Source organism: Photinus pyralis, unplaced genomic scaffold (assembly GCF_008802855.1).
Source record: "Photinus pyralis isolate 1611_PpyrPB1 unplaced genomic scaffold, Ppyr1.3 Ppyr1.4_LG8, whole genome shotgun sequence".
NCBI classification, from domain to species: domain Eukaryota; kingdom Metazoa; phylum Arthropoda; class Insecta; order Coleoptera; family Lampyridae; genus Photinus; species Photinus pyralis.
The window spans coordinates 33036656-33051789 of NW_022170819.1; the positions used below are offsets into that span (position 1 = coordinate 33036656).

General features: G+C 39.4%; 2 protein-coding genes across 2 annotated transcripts; one reads left to right on the forward strand and one right to left on the reverse strand.

The window, feature by feature from the left end:
* Nucleotides 1–1516: 1516 nt before the first annotated feature.
* LOC116178909 lies at nt 1517–2937 on the reverse strand. The gene is made up of 2 exons (XM_031498562.1): nt 2657–2937; nt 1517–2542 (listed from the first exon to the last, which is right to left on the reverse strand). Exons 1-2 carry the CDS (start codon nt 2813–2815, stop codon nt 1667–1669), a joined length of 1035 nt encoding a protein of 344 aa, XP_031354422.1. The 5' UTR covers nt 2816–2937; the 3' UTR covers nt 1517–1666.
* Nucleotides 2938–2939: 2 nt separating this feature from the next.
* On the forward strand, nt 2940–7927 carry LOC116179552. The gene is made up of 8 exons (XM_031499350.1): nt 2940–3376; nt 3432–3494; nt 3550–3615; nt 3670–3738; nt 3797–3865; nt 3922–3984; nt 4041–4229; nt 4289–7927. The coding sequence occupies exons 1-8, from the start codon at nt 3176–3178 to the stop codon at nt 7925–7927; spliced, it is 4359 nt and encodes a 1452-aa protein (XP_031355210.1). The 5' UTR covers nt 2940–3175.
* The last annotated feature ends 7207 nt before the right edge of the window (nt 7928–15134 follow it).

Consider the following 15134-nt stretch of genomic DNA (forward strand, 5'->3'; position numbering starts at 1 on the left):
TTCTCGTCCGTTTTGTGGTAACGTCTTGAACAGGGTTCACAGTAATTTTTGGGCGTTTCGAAATAATGTCTTCGGTTTTTACAACACTTTGTTTTTTGCCAATAAATTCTTGAGGAACATTAATTTCTTTTACGAAATCTGCAAACTGTCGGCCACCTTCCGGATTTGTTGATTGACGCGGTCTTACTGTGTCGTGTATTAAGTCAATAATATTCGATGACGGGATTACTTCGCCTTTTATTGTGACAATTCCTCTATTGTCCCATAAAATATCCCCCGAAGCATTGAGTATTCGTAGAAAATTTTCGGCTTTTTTCTTAAAAGTTTGTGGAACTGTAGCTATTATTTCATCTTCGGACATTCCTGTAGGCTTTGATTCAATTGCTATGCTTACAGGTTTTCGCATTTGTTCCGAAAAATGTAAATATTTCTGTAAAACTTGAGAATATTGTTGCCACTTTTCATATGGAGACTGTGTAGAATTTAATACTTGGGACATTTCGTCGTCAATTTGCGATAAAACATCTTCTTTCCTTGTTTCATTTGCTTTAATTCGCTGCATAACTTCCTGCGGTACGAGTAACATTTTCTTTGCGTGTTCCATGATTATTGAAAAAGACTTCCGAGTAAACCACCAAGTAACGGACCTAGCACAAATGGCAAGAATGCACCTCCGTTTTGAATTAGTATCTGTTTCTTCTTTTTTATCTTTTCACGGGGCGTTACCATACGCCGTAAGATGGTTTTATGACGAGCGAGACTTCGCTTCTGATCAGCGGTCAAATCGACTTGTCCTTTTAAAGTGTTGTAAATACACTCACATATGCATTCAATTTGATTGTCGTCCAAACATTTTATCAACGCTAACCGCTCCTTTGGTCCCAATTTTGAGAGAGCACGAAGCAACTCGGAATGTTTCGTCAACTTTGAAACCATTATGAATGTACCAATTGCTCAAGATTCAAACCTTTAATACCCTTTTTTGGTATATATACCACACAAGCGCCATCTTCTTCAAATATCGATGTTCTATAGCGGAAAACATCCGGTGTACTTTGTTTTAAATCGAATAACAGATATCCGTGGGGTTTAGACGTTGCATCATTATACGCTTCTTCTAAAAATTTGGAGTTTTCAGGGCAAATTTGCCGCGTTAAATGCTTTATTTGTGCCCGATCTCGGGGATTTTTGAATAAAATAATGTAGTGTGCATTTAAAGATATATCTCTCTGTCCTTTTCCTTGATGAAATATGTTTTGGGTTAGAAAGAAAACACTGAGGTTACGATGATGACATCCTTTTGTAAAAAATGTCAACAATAGCTCCATTTGATTCACGCATTAAATCATCAATAATTATCAGTACAGGTTTTAAGCCATCGAAACTGGACATATCGGGTAAGCCTTGATGGAATTCAACACCTTTTAGATCTTCGTACAATGACTGCCATTCCCCGTAATGCCAAACTATTTTTTCAAACAGTACAGAGCAGATGTTTGTTATATTTTTTAGAAAGTTTACAATAAAATAACTCTTTCCCGACCCGCTTGGGCCACTTACAAGAGCGGAAAATGGATGAAGAAATTTATTTTCCATTGTAATGTCTCGAAGTATAACACCAAACTGATTAAAAGAATGTAGAACTTACATTTATATTTATTTACATTTATTTGTACAAGAACCTATCATCATAAGTTTGCATATAATCCTCTATCTTATCAATCACAAAATACGGATACTTATGGACTAACTCATGTATAACTAAAGGTTCAGTAGTTAAATTTGTTAGCAAATCGTTATAACTCACATCTTTTTGCTGACGTCTATCCAGAATGTCCACAACTTTTTCTACAAAGTTTTTGAAAGGACAATCATTACCTTCCAAATAATTACCCAAATAATTAAGCTTCTGACGTAAGTAGTCTGCCATAGCGATCACTTTTTCCAGGGTGACGAGTCCCAAGTACAGTTCACAGTGGATTTCTTTCTTCGAAATGATACGCGCAGCTTTATATTTTCTGCAGCACCGTACATGAAAATCTTCTAGATCGAAAGTTTCATCTTCTTCCTCGTGCTTTACTGCTCCGACGATGTCTTCTAATTCGCTTAAAAAACTCTCGAAGGCACTCTTTGAAAAATATATGCTCCGATCCTTGCCTTGTATCTTGACACAGGGGCAATCTTCAAATACGTCTAGACCCACTTTCAGGATTTTGGATCCACTATTATTTAGATTAAATGTCGACTCACTGAGTAATTGCTGTCGTTCTTTATCCATAAACTTGTTATGTATGCGCTTACGGTCTTGTGTTGATAAACAGAAATCTTCGTGTCTGGGCACTGGATTATTGTAAGATGAGATGTTGTATTCCTTCATAACATCCCTGTCGAATGCTCGGTGATCATCCTCTGTGTAGCAGAATTCTGGCGATGATGCAATAGGCTTGTAGTAATTGAGTGTCGTCGACAACTTTTCAGCAGTACGAGGATCTCTGGGGTTTGTTGATGGACGAGAATAAGGTTTGCTGTACGAAAACATAATCTGTAACGAAATGTAAAATTAGAAAATAATTGCAACAATTTAATTACCAATTAGAAAACAATTGCAACAATTTAATTACCAATTATATCAAAAAACAGAGGCGATTGAACTTACTTGTAACTTTGAACTAGTACACTGACACAATATCACGTTGAACACTGAACTGAACACAAATGAGAACGAGGCGCAACCCTCACCAGCTTTATAAACACCGCGTAACTGTAAATCTAATACGTCACTATAATCGCGAATTAAATTAAAAAGATGAGTCATAGTTGTGCAGGTGACGATGAGTCATGACGAGAACAAAAGAAAATGATTGACGTGGTGCCATAAAGACGACCACAAGAACAAAAAATGTGGCTATTCATGCGGAAAACAGGTTTAGCGAAATATGAGTCATGCATTTTAAACAATAGATCATGTTTAATCAAGCGGAAAACCGGTTTTAGGAGAACAATAGAGCGTTCGGTAATGTTCGGAAGGGATCGGATTCTATTTTACCTGCTCTGATATAAAAATCTTATTTTCGGGGACTCGGAATTACTCGCGTTCTTACATTTGTACGTGCGTATTTTTCGAGTTTTTACGTGATCTTTGTGTTTGTGCTTTGTGTGTATTTTAACTTGTGCAATGGCTGCCCATTTTAAATCCATGTGTGCTGCGTTCGATGCTGACTTCCTTTCCGAGGATGCCATGGTTAAGGTTTGTGAGCAGTTGCACAATATGATAACTTCCGGTGAAGTGATTCCTGAAGAAGAAGACATTGTGCACTTCCGGCGTCTTCGTGATGTGGTGGGTACCATTCAAACGCGCCTGCTTCAACAAAATGTGGTAAGTTTTTAATATTTGTACACTTATAAATTTCTAAATATAAATTTCTCTGCAGAATGCGCAGCAAGTTAATACGGGCGTCGTCCCACAGTCCCAACCCGTCGATCTTACTGTCACTGTAAGTTTATTTTAATTTAAAGTTGCTCATATTTTAATTGTAATTTTGATTGTAGAATACTTTACAACATCCGACTATGACTGCTAAAACACAGTCGCAACCACTGGACCTTACTGTAAATGTAAGTTTATATTCAATTACTCAATATTCAGATTTTAATCCCAATTTATTACAGCCCCATGTATCCAAAACGGCTTCGGAAAACGTCCTGACCCAATCGCAGCCAATGGACCTCACTGTGAAAGTAAGTTCATCTTATTTTTGTAAAGTTGTTCATATTTTAATTTGAATCATTATTCCAGAATGCACCACGACCTGCAACTTCAGGCGTAAAGCCTAATCGAAAGCGTGCTGCTCCGTGTGTAAATAATGTAAGTTGCATAATAATTTTTCAGTGTGCAAGTTCTACATGATAACGTCTTTACAGTTTCTTAATCCACAACATTCCACGTCCGGTCTACAACAAGCTACACCTACGGGATCTAATAATGTAAGTGTTTCTTTAATTATACTATACGATGAATTTAATTATTAACTTCTTTACAGATTAACTCCGAACCCTCTACTTCGGGTCTACACCAATTATCACCCCAAGTTGGCCGTGGAGTACCTCGACGTTTCTTAGTGTTGTCAGAGGGAGAGCGGGTAATAAAGAAATTCAACTTGACAGCCCAACAGTTAACTATCAAGTTTGATGATGCGGAGCCCAATGAAGCACCTCTAGAATGGCTTAAGGTATGCATACAAATCTATTTTTATTAAACTAAACTTCATTCTGTGTATTTCTGTTACAGAAATCACTGACTGCGCTTATTAATTATATAACTAAGAGGCGTAGTGTGAGTGATCGCATTGGATTAATGCTGACAAATAGCGAGTTTCCTGACAACCCTCTTGGATTTTCATTCCGCCGTATCGACCAACTGAATGCTAACGTCATGCTGAAGACCATGGACAAGGTTATGCAAAGTAATAAGGCGTTCTTCTCCAGCGATGCACTACGGGTTGACGTGAGTCTAATTACCCTCCCTAATGGCAAGGGGCGGCAACGCATGACGGGTGTTACTTTTGAGGAGTTCTCGCAGCGAAAACACGGTATCATTATCATTAACAACAATGATACTCTGTGCCTCGCTCGTGCGCTGGTCACCGCCATAGCTTTCCGTAACAATAGCCCAGATTTACCATACCTGAAAGTTGGACATGCTCTCCAGACAGAAAAAGCCCGAGAATTGTATGCTGCGGCAGGCGTAGATTTGAGTAACGGAGGGACCATTGAACACATACGCCAGTTTCAAGACCACCTCACGGACTATACGATCGTTGTCTACAATCATCGGATGGGCAAAACGGTGTATTTTGAAGGTCTACGATCCCCTCAGCGTCAAGTGCTAAACCTCCTCATGGAGAATGAACATTACAATGTGATTACAAGCCTAACGTCCGCGTTTAGTTGTAGCTACTTTTGTGAGTCGTGTCGTGTACGCATGAGTGAACGTAAGGCTCACAAAAACTGTAAGTACATTTGTCCCTGTTGTCACAACAATCCCCCGTGCAACAAGGATGTTGTGAACATTAAGTGCGCGGAGTGTAATCGCGATTTCCGTGGACAGGACTGCTATCGCTATCATAAAGACCAGAATTTATGCTCGCAAGTACGTCGATGTCGGACGTGTTTAGCGACCGTGTGGAAAAATAAGAAGCCCCACAAGTGCGGGTTCAAACTATGTGTTACTTGCAACGCAGAACGTCCCATACGTCACCTCTGTTATATGGCTAAGAATTCCCCAAACAAGAAAAAGTTAGACAAAGACTTTGTGTTTGTTTTCTACGACTTTGAGTGCCGCCAGGACGAACAGTTTGAAAACCGACCTAACACTTACGTGCATATCCCCAATCTTTGTGTCGCGCAACACGTGTGCAAGACGTGCATCGTAAACAATAAGGACATTAATATGCCTTGTGACAATTGTGGTAACCGTCAACATATATTTAAAACAGCCCCTGTCGATGAACTTTTAAGTCTGGTGTCATCATTGGCCAAGAAAAATCGTGATGTCGTGGCTATCGCGCACAACAGCAAAGGCTACGACAGTATTTTCATTTTGAAGGAGATGATGAAGACTCCCTCTGCCTGGAACCCAGAGATAATTGCGACAGGCACAAAAATTACTTCGCTCGCGTGCAATAACAACATCAGATTCATCGACAGTCTCAATTTTATACCGATTCCATTAAGTGCTTTCCCAAAAACTTTCAATTTTGAGGGGTCAAAGGGTCACTTTCCGCACTTCTTCAACACCGTTGCTAATCAAGATTATGTCGGCCCGATGCCCGCACCCCATTTCTATGGCTGTGACGAGATGTCTGCGAAGAATCGTGAAGATTTTCTTGAGTGGTACAATGGAGAGGAAATCCGCAACGCTGTATTCGATTTCCAAGCGGAAATTGTACAATACTGCATTCAGGACGTCAACATCCTACGGCGTGCATGCGTTGAATTTTGGCACAAGTTCGTCACCGAAAACAAAGTCGACCCATTCAGAGAGTGTTGCACAATTGCCTCCGCCTGCAGTCTCGTGTTCCGAAGAAACTTTCTCCAGGAAGAGACCATAGGGCTCATCCCTCACGGCGGTTACAGAGCAAGCGATAACCAGAGTAAAGTAGCCATTAAATGGTTACTGCTATTGCAAAACCGTGAAATCCCCGATCTTCAACATGCCGGCAACACCCGAGAAGTGCGCCTAAAGGAAGGGATCATTGTGGACGGGTACTCCCAAGCAACGAACACCGTCTACCAGTTCCATGGCTGCTACTTCCACGGGTGCGAGAGATGTCACTCCGATCAGACGGCTGCGCTGAAGGGCGATAAAACGGACACGATGGGAGTGCGTCGCGAGAAGACTGAGGCGACGTCAGTACGTATTAGGGCCGCAGGTTACAATCTCGTGGAAATGTGGGAGTGCGACTTCAAGACGTACCTCATTAATAATCCGGATATAGCCGAATTTTTGGAAAACCACAACGTGGTAAAAAATGAGCCCCTAAACCCCCGAGACGGTTTCTTTGGCGGACGTACGAATGCCGTCAAGTTGTATCACAAGACCGAAGGCGATGAAGTGATAAGGTACTTGGACGTCTGCTCCCTGTACCCCTACGTCAACAAGTACGCAAAATACCCTGTAGGCCACCCGCGCGTACTTGTAACCCCCGAAGAACTTCGCACCGTCAATCTTAATTCCGTGGAAGGCATAATGAAGTGCACGGTTCTGCCGCCCCAACACCTCTACCACCCCGTGCTTCCATACCGTTGCCACGGCAAGCTCATGTTTCCGCTATGCCGCACATGTTGCGAAACGATGGAGCAGGATGAGTGTGAGCACTCTGAAGAAGAACGGAGGTTCAGTGGCACATACGTAGCCGATGAACTCCGTAAAGCCATTTCCTTGGGGTACGTAGTGGAGGACATACAAGAAGTATGGGAGTACCGTACCACCAAGTACGATAAGGCTACAAAGAGCGGGGGATTATTCACCGGCTACGTCGACAACTTTTTGAAGACGAAGCAAGAATGCAGTGGGTGGCCATCCTGGTGTGTTGACGAGGAGGCCTGTATGCAGTACCTAGCCGACTACATGGAGCACGAGGGGATCCAACTCGACCGGTCCAAGATTGCGGTGAACGCAGGGCTTCGCTACATTGCCAAACTTTTCCTCAATTCGTTTTGGGGAAAGTTTGGACAGCGCGACAATCTGACGAAAACCGCAATTGTCTCAGAGCCTGAGCAGTTTTTCCAAATGCTCACTGACCCGGCCGTGGAACTCAACTCGATCATTCCCGTGAACGACGAGACCCTCATCGTCAACTGGACACTCCCCGAAGAAGCCGTCGAACCCCTGAGGACCACCAATGTGGTGTTGGCAGCTTATACAACCGCCCATGCCCGCCTAAAACTCTACAGCTATCTCGAGCAGCTGGGTGAACGAGTCTTGTACTTTGACACCGATTCAGTCATCTTCACGGAGAACCCCGGAGAGTGGTCACCAGCTTGCGGCAACTTCTTGGGAGATATGACTGACGAGGTGGAATGCTATGGCCCCGGCAGCAGAATAGTTGAGTTTGTGAGTGGTGGACCGAAAAACTATGCGTTCAAGGTGTTTTCCCCAAGTACTAACAATTATAGTGTAGTGTGTAAGGTTAAGGGCATCTCCCTAAATTACAAAAATAGTGCTGTGGTGAATTTCGAAACAATCAAGGACGCCGTGTTGAACAATGCCCCAGAGACTTTTGTGGAGACTGATCGTCGTATAGCCAGGACTTGTACATACGACGTCATCTCCAAGCCTGAGAGGAAGCGCTATCGTGTCGCGTACACAAAGCGTCGCCGCATAGCTGTAGGCTGCGACACACTACCGTATGGTTATAAGAAGTAATTCTTTTTGATAGTTACTGTACATATTTAATTTTAAGTTGTACATATTAGTTTTTAAGTTTGTAAATACGTTCTGTGGACTAGGCCTACAGGGGAACACCACGTTAAAAAAAACGCGCCTTAACTCTACCTCCTGGGTGGTGTGGAAACGGGTTTGTATTGTATATTTTAAATTGTAATTTGCGCTTAATTTTTGATTGTAATGTTTTTTTTTTTGTTAATTGTTGCACCCTAATAAACATAATTAAAACTTGTTCATTTTCTAACTTCTATTTCAGAATAGGTAAAAGAGGGACGCAATGAGTAAGAGAGAGATAGACGCAGTGAGTAAGAGAGAAAGATAGAAAAAATTTCAAATTTCCGCCCTTGGCGGCCATTTTGTTTTTCCGCCATTTTGTTTTCAATTAGAGTTACCTGTGTGTAATTATTACATATGTGTAATTATTCTTGATTATACGATCAATTTAAATTAATCGATAAATTAATTAGATCAATCAAACCGCGAATTAAATTAATCGGACAGCGGATTAAATTAATCAAATCCACAAATTAAATTAATTAGAGGAAATTCCGAGAAATCAAACCGCGAATTAAATTAATTGGACCGCGGATTAAATTAATCAAACCGCGAATCAAATTAATTAGATCAATCAAACCCCGAATTAAATTAATTAGATCAATCAAAACGACGATTAAATTAATCGAACCGCGAATTAAATTAATCGAGCCGCGGATTAAATTAATTAGATCAATCAAACCACAAATTAAATTAATCAAGCCGCGAATTAAATTAATCGATTACGTCATCGCTCTTATCAAATGTCAATAAAGACCAAAATCCCACAGTTTTTAATCAATTAATCAAATCAAACTCCAAATTTCCCCCCTCCACCCTCGAAAACACCCCTCGTCCACGGGGGCGAACCCGCGAATCAATTTAATTGACCTTGATTGACCCCGCGAATAAAATCCAAGATGGCGGCAAAGTGCACGACTTCTACTGTTATTAAAACTCTTGGATGTTATATATTGGATTTTCGCGTAAAAAAGTTTTAAGTTTCTTGGAAAAAAGTTGTTCATTTAGAGATTGGAAACAAGAAGGTAAACGGTTATACAATACAGGGCCCCAATAATTATGTGCCGCTTGCGACGTTTTTAATCGTAATCTATCATTATATATTTGATTTTTGTTCCGAGTATTGTAAGAATGAACATTTTTATGCGTTATATAATTATACTTTATATTTACGAACAAAACTGAGTCAAAAATGTATTGTGATGGAGCTGTTAGAATTTGCAACGATTTAAAGATATTGCGACAGTCCTCCCTGTAGCCAGCATTTATAATATTCCGCACACAGCGCCTTTGCATGGTAAATGTTACGAATAGTTGAGTTTGTTTATGCGCAATCGCATTTTTGTTAATTCTATGTATGGGGAAATGATTATTCGTTGTTATGATGTTGAATAAAGCACCAGTATTTTTACATGCAGTTTTGCGAAATTTTGGTCTATGATTGAGAAGCACGAAACCACCACAGAAAAATTACATGGTCCTTCAGAGTCGGATTGATATTCAGTCAGTAGATCAAAAGGTACAAGAAGTTCGCAATTTTACGTTCAATCGATCCAATTTCTGAGATCTACATTGGTGTAAAAGGCAAGGCCAACACGTTAACAATCCTACATCAAATTCATCATTGCTGTAGAATGACCCCAGGCAATGATGGCGTAACTAATGATAGAATGTGAAAAGCTATAATAAACGCATTTTAAGATCTTCACAGAAACTGAATATGACAAATGTTTTGGATATACGCAACAGATGCCAATTTTGTACAAACTTTATTTTCATGCTGTCTCCAGGAAAGCCTGGCATCGATCTGCACCCCTAGAAAATTAGTGCATTATTAATTTGTTCCTCACTTTTAGTAGGATCAGTGGATGTAACTGTGATGGTTGTATCATCGGCATACAGTGTGAAGATACTATCCCGGTCTGACATGTAGATGTCATTTACATAAATTAACAAGTTAAAAAGTAATCGTAAACGATTTACATAAAGCCCATTTCCACTTGCATTCATTTCCCATTTGTAAGATGCAACTTCTGTTAAAATCGTAAAAATCCGGCCACAAATATGAAAGATAGCGTTGCACATGGGCAATCCATTGTTGACGTGCTACTTCAATTTCAGTTTATGAGAAAAATTTCATTTCAATGCTTTTCTAAATAAGAAAGTTGGAACTGCGCATGCGCAAACCTAAATTTTAAAACTAATTTACTATAACTAACTAATAAACTAAGATTTTCCTTTGTTCCAAACGCCTAAGTATCAAATTTCACTTAAATAGTTCCATAGATAAAAAAGTTGGCACGGCGCATGCGCAAAATAAAATTTTGAAACTGGCGCTAGATTTTCCTTTATTCCAAGTGCCTATGTATCACATTTCATTAAAATTCTTCCATAAATAAAAAAGTTGGCACTGCGCATGCGCAAAACCAAATTTTGAAATTGGCGTTTGATTTTCCTTTATCCCAAGTGCCTATGGATAAATTTCGTTTAAATTCTTCCATAAATAAAAAAGTTGGCACTGCGCATGCGCAAAACCAAATTTTGAAATTGGCGTTTGATTTCCCTTTATTCCAAGTGCCTATGTATCAAATTTCATTCAAATACTTTTATAAGTAAAAAAGTTTGCAATTCGGTTTAAAAATGGTCGAGATGCGAAAAGGGCACTGTGAATTTTGAATCGATTCGATTCAACTTTTGGCATTGCGTATTATATGGCTAAATCTATGCCCATATTGAATTTCATGCAATTCAGTTCATAACTAACGGAGATGTAAAAGCGATCGAACATTTCTAATCGTTCACACGGACAGATAGATGGACAGACAGACAAAGGAACAGACGGAGAGACCAACCGGCAGGCGACAGATAGCAATGCAAAATTATAAACGATCTCTAGGATCGTTAATAAACGGCAAATGTGTAAAATTATGGAACATGTAAAAAACGGTTTTTTGTTTTTTTTACAATAACTTTTTTTGTAAGCGGTACAGAAAAATTCCTTCCTTGGTACAAGACTCGACACCATAACGAACCAAATAGCGAAAAAAGTAGAACAATAGCTCTTAAGATAAAAAAACTAGTAGCGTCGCAAAGTTAGCGGACGGACGGACGGACGGACGGACAAAGTGGCCACAATAGCGCATTTTTTTTTTATTTTTGTGGAAATGCGCTAAAAATAAAAGTGTGTCTGTCTGTCAAGTCTGTGAATGTCTTCCGGGGGAATAGCTCTGGGAGCGTTTTTAGATATCGAGGGTGCGTTTAACAACACCACGTTCGATTCGATTAGTGAGGCTGCTACTGACACATCTATGAGTGGGTAAATTAAAAATCTTTCTGTCAAAATTTAAGCCAACAAGATCAACTTTTAAGCTCAAGTCAGCTTTGGTTACAATTTTTTAAAACACCGAATGCTCATTTATACTCGGAGTTTTTGAAAATTGCCTAGTACCTTTTTTGCATTCTTGCTCATAATGCCAACGTTGAAAGAATATTTTCACTAGTGGCATAACAGTGGACCAAAGAAAGGAATTTATTGAATATTGAAACAGTCTCGTTAGTGATAAAAATAAAGTACAATTTCAAAGACTATAATTGTGTACCTAGATTTTTATAAATTTCTTTTAAGAAAGGAAGATATTCCAAAGGTTATTGGAAAGACGGATAAATACCGAAGACCTGAAAAGTAAATAGTTCATTAAACATTTTATTTTATTAAAAGACCAAATTTTTGTTTCATTCGTGTGGCGCAGTTCAGTTAAAGCTGGACTGTGCTGCTAAGGGTCCTTGGTTCGAATCCAGGTTCGGGCATGGATTGTTGTAAATGTATAGTGGGTTGGGTTGGTAGAGCAGCCTTGGCTAAAACCCCGCCCACTCAAAAATAAAGGCAAAATAAAATAAATAAATTTAAAAATTATTGTGAATAGCTTCTGTATTTCATTTTGTTAAAAAAGTGTATTATTGCTTCATTTAAAGAATTTAAAAATGTAGGTAAGCCGTTGCTGATTTCTAACAGTTAAAAAAGATTTTGTTTCGTGATAAAGTGCGCTTTGTTTTATTCAGAAAAATAAATTGTTTGTTTTATTTCTTTAGACAATTTTTTTTATCAAATTCGGTTGATATGTCCGGGTTTATAATCCCTAAATCTGGGGTTTTCACGCTTCCTGTCCTAGTTGGCAGAGCTTTGAGATAGCAACCCTAATTTGGCGTTTATTTTGCGGAATATTATCTATACCAGAGTAGGATGATTAGCGCACCATTTTGTGCAGCTCCATTTTCATACTAGCAACCAAGTTGATCCACTCTTTGTGAATCTGTAGCGCCTTTTCTAACGTATCGGCACCACATAAAAAATCGTCAACATAGCAATTATTTAACACCACGTTACCTATATGCTAACAGCCTTTTTGCTGCTTCTTGTTAAGCGGTTTCAAGCAAACATCTAGAAGCTATAAGGACTTGCTTTTAAACCATATGTAACAGTTTGTAACTATATGTAAGCATAATACTGGACTGTTAATATTCCATCGCCAGACTCCAGAGTATAGGTATTTAACGACGATTTATGCTCTGGGTCAATTAAAATTTGCCTATACACTTGCTTAATGTCGGCCACAAAAACAAATTCAAATTTTCTAAAATTCATTAAAACATCAAACAGTTCCGGTTCTACTATTTTTCCATTATACATTGAGAAATCTTATTTTTTGATTTCATTGAACCATTTAAAACTACCCGCAACTTGGTCGATTGACTTTCTTCCCTTATAGCCGAGTGATGCGCCATAAAATAAATTGGATTCTTACTTGAGCTATAATTATAATCCTTCCTTAATATTTACGATTTTAGCATAACCTAACGAAAGAAATTACTGTACGCGACCCACAAACCAGGTGCTATTGTTTGTGTTTTGTCCGTCCGTCCGTCCGGACCCACTTCTGCCGTTTCGAACTACTTCTAGGGGAATGGTCCTAGAGTCCTGGAATGTTTGGCAGTAGGTAGCCTATACCTTGAAGGTGTGCCAGACGGCCATCAAATTTCGTTGTCTAAAAGGGGGGCCCCCCACGAATTATTTTCTGAGTGTTTTTGAAAGTAAAACGTGCATAACTTTTACATACGACAACCAATTGGTCTCAGATTTTGCATACGCATGCCTTTAGTGGTACCAAGTTAAACTTTAGAAAATGGGGGGGGGGGGGAAACACCGAGGTAAGCACATGTTCTACCCTTCATGGTCTCATCGAAATAAATTGTCCTTCTTTTTGTCCTCTTATCAAAGTACGGGGTGGAGGGAGAGGGGGTGGAGGGAGAGGGGGGGGGAGGTGGAACTGGTTTTATCCTTCACCATAGCCCTCCTCCTCGACCTCTTATCGTGATCGGGTATATTCCCCTATACCATTGAATAAAAAATTTATTCAATGCCTATACCTCAAGAACGGATTGTCGGAAGAGGGTACTGTTACAGAACTATAGTCAATTTTATATTAATATTTAAATTTTTTATTGCGCGCGCTATATGACACCTTATCTTCCACAAAAGACGTGTGCGTTAGAACTGATACGCTATACGAGTCTAGTTTTACTTCGCTTTCAATGAGCATTCAGTATTGTCTTTGAGTGTCAATCCTGAGTCCTACGTCGCCAATATTACAACCGCCGCGCCGCTTTCGCCTTCATCCCGCTAGCCTCTATAACCACACCAGCGAAACTACATATAAGCAAAGAATACTTTAGTCACTCTTTGATATAAGGTAAGGTGTCTCTTATCTTTTTTATTAGTTTAAAGGCTTTATTTTGGGCTTGGTTCTTTAACAGGTACTCACAAAGGGCGATTGAGACGTCTGCGAGAAATATATCCATTGGTGATGTCAAAACAAAACTTATTTCGGTTAAAAAAAATGCGCATTATCTGCACAAGAGTTGTGCACAATTTATACTTGTTTGTATTAAAATGGATAAAATCTCCAGCTAAGATAAAGTACAGTATATTACTCGCAATAATGGCTATTATTCTCGAAGAATATTTACGAACTGAGCCCCTTCAGCGGCGAGGGAGTAAAATTCCGTTTGTTTTGTTTCCATGGATCATATTAAATTTAAGGAAATTTTGTGATTGGAGTACAAGCAGGCGTAAGAGCTATTAATCCCTAGTCATTAATCCCTAAGGGAATAATGGATGGCATTATACCGAACATACCATAAGTATAATACTCACATTATATATTAGTCCTAGATAAATAATTAATTGTATATCAAAGCCTATAAATTATACAACCGTACTACAGGCAAGTATACAAATCCTGCACATGTGAGTCTGAGGATGATTTTGTTTGTTGTGCAACAGGCGTACGCCCAATTACAGAGTGAACCGCATAATGTTTTTAGAGGTGCCCAATGAGATGCCCCTGTAGAAGGTGTTAAGTTGTTCTATACTACTGGTATTTTCCTTACGTAATAGGAAAACTGCAAGATAACGTAATTCAGAGTAACCGGCAGAATCCTTGAAAGTGATCTAAGGAAATTCCCATCTCTGCCACAGATGAATAAATTCCTACCTCAGCCCAGGTTCGAACAGCCGACCTCCGGTTTTGTAGCCCAACGCTCTACCATTACTGAGCTAGAAAGCCGAAGACTGGTGACTGGTGTAGGTACACGTACTGACATGTCTTTTAAATGCTAACAAATGTATCGCCATACACTTTAGTAGAAAACGTCAATCATCCATACCGGTTATATTCTGGACATTCCTATCAATATAAAATCTGTAATTAAAAGATCTCGGCGTTGACCTTGAAAATAAGTTGACTTTTGGCTATCACTATAACCATATAATCAGAAGTGCCAATAGGGCTCTGGGATGTAGTAAAAGGTATGGCAAGGATTTCAAAAATCACAACACACTGAAGCTGTTGTACATCTCACTGGTCAGATCTAAGACCAGACCAGACCGTCGTCTCTGGGATTCTATGTACACCACTTATATTATCCTACCCAACCCCTAAATGAGGGTGCGGTAATTTTTGCTGGGCATGCATTCTGCGGGTCGGAATATTCGTTGCGGTTGACATTTTTTTCACATTCTGAAAAGCTAAGCTTAAGATTATTAGTTCAAAAGTGCCCAGGTACCAGATTTCGT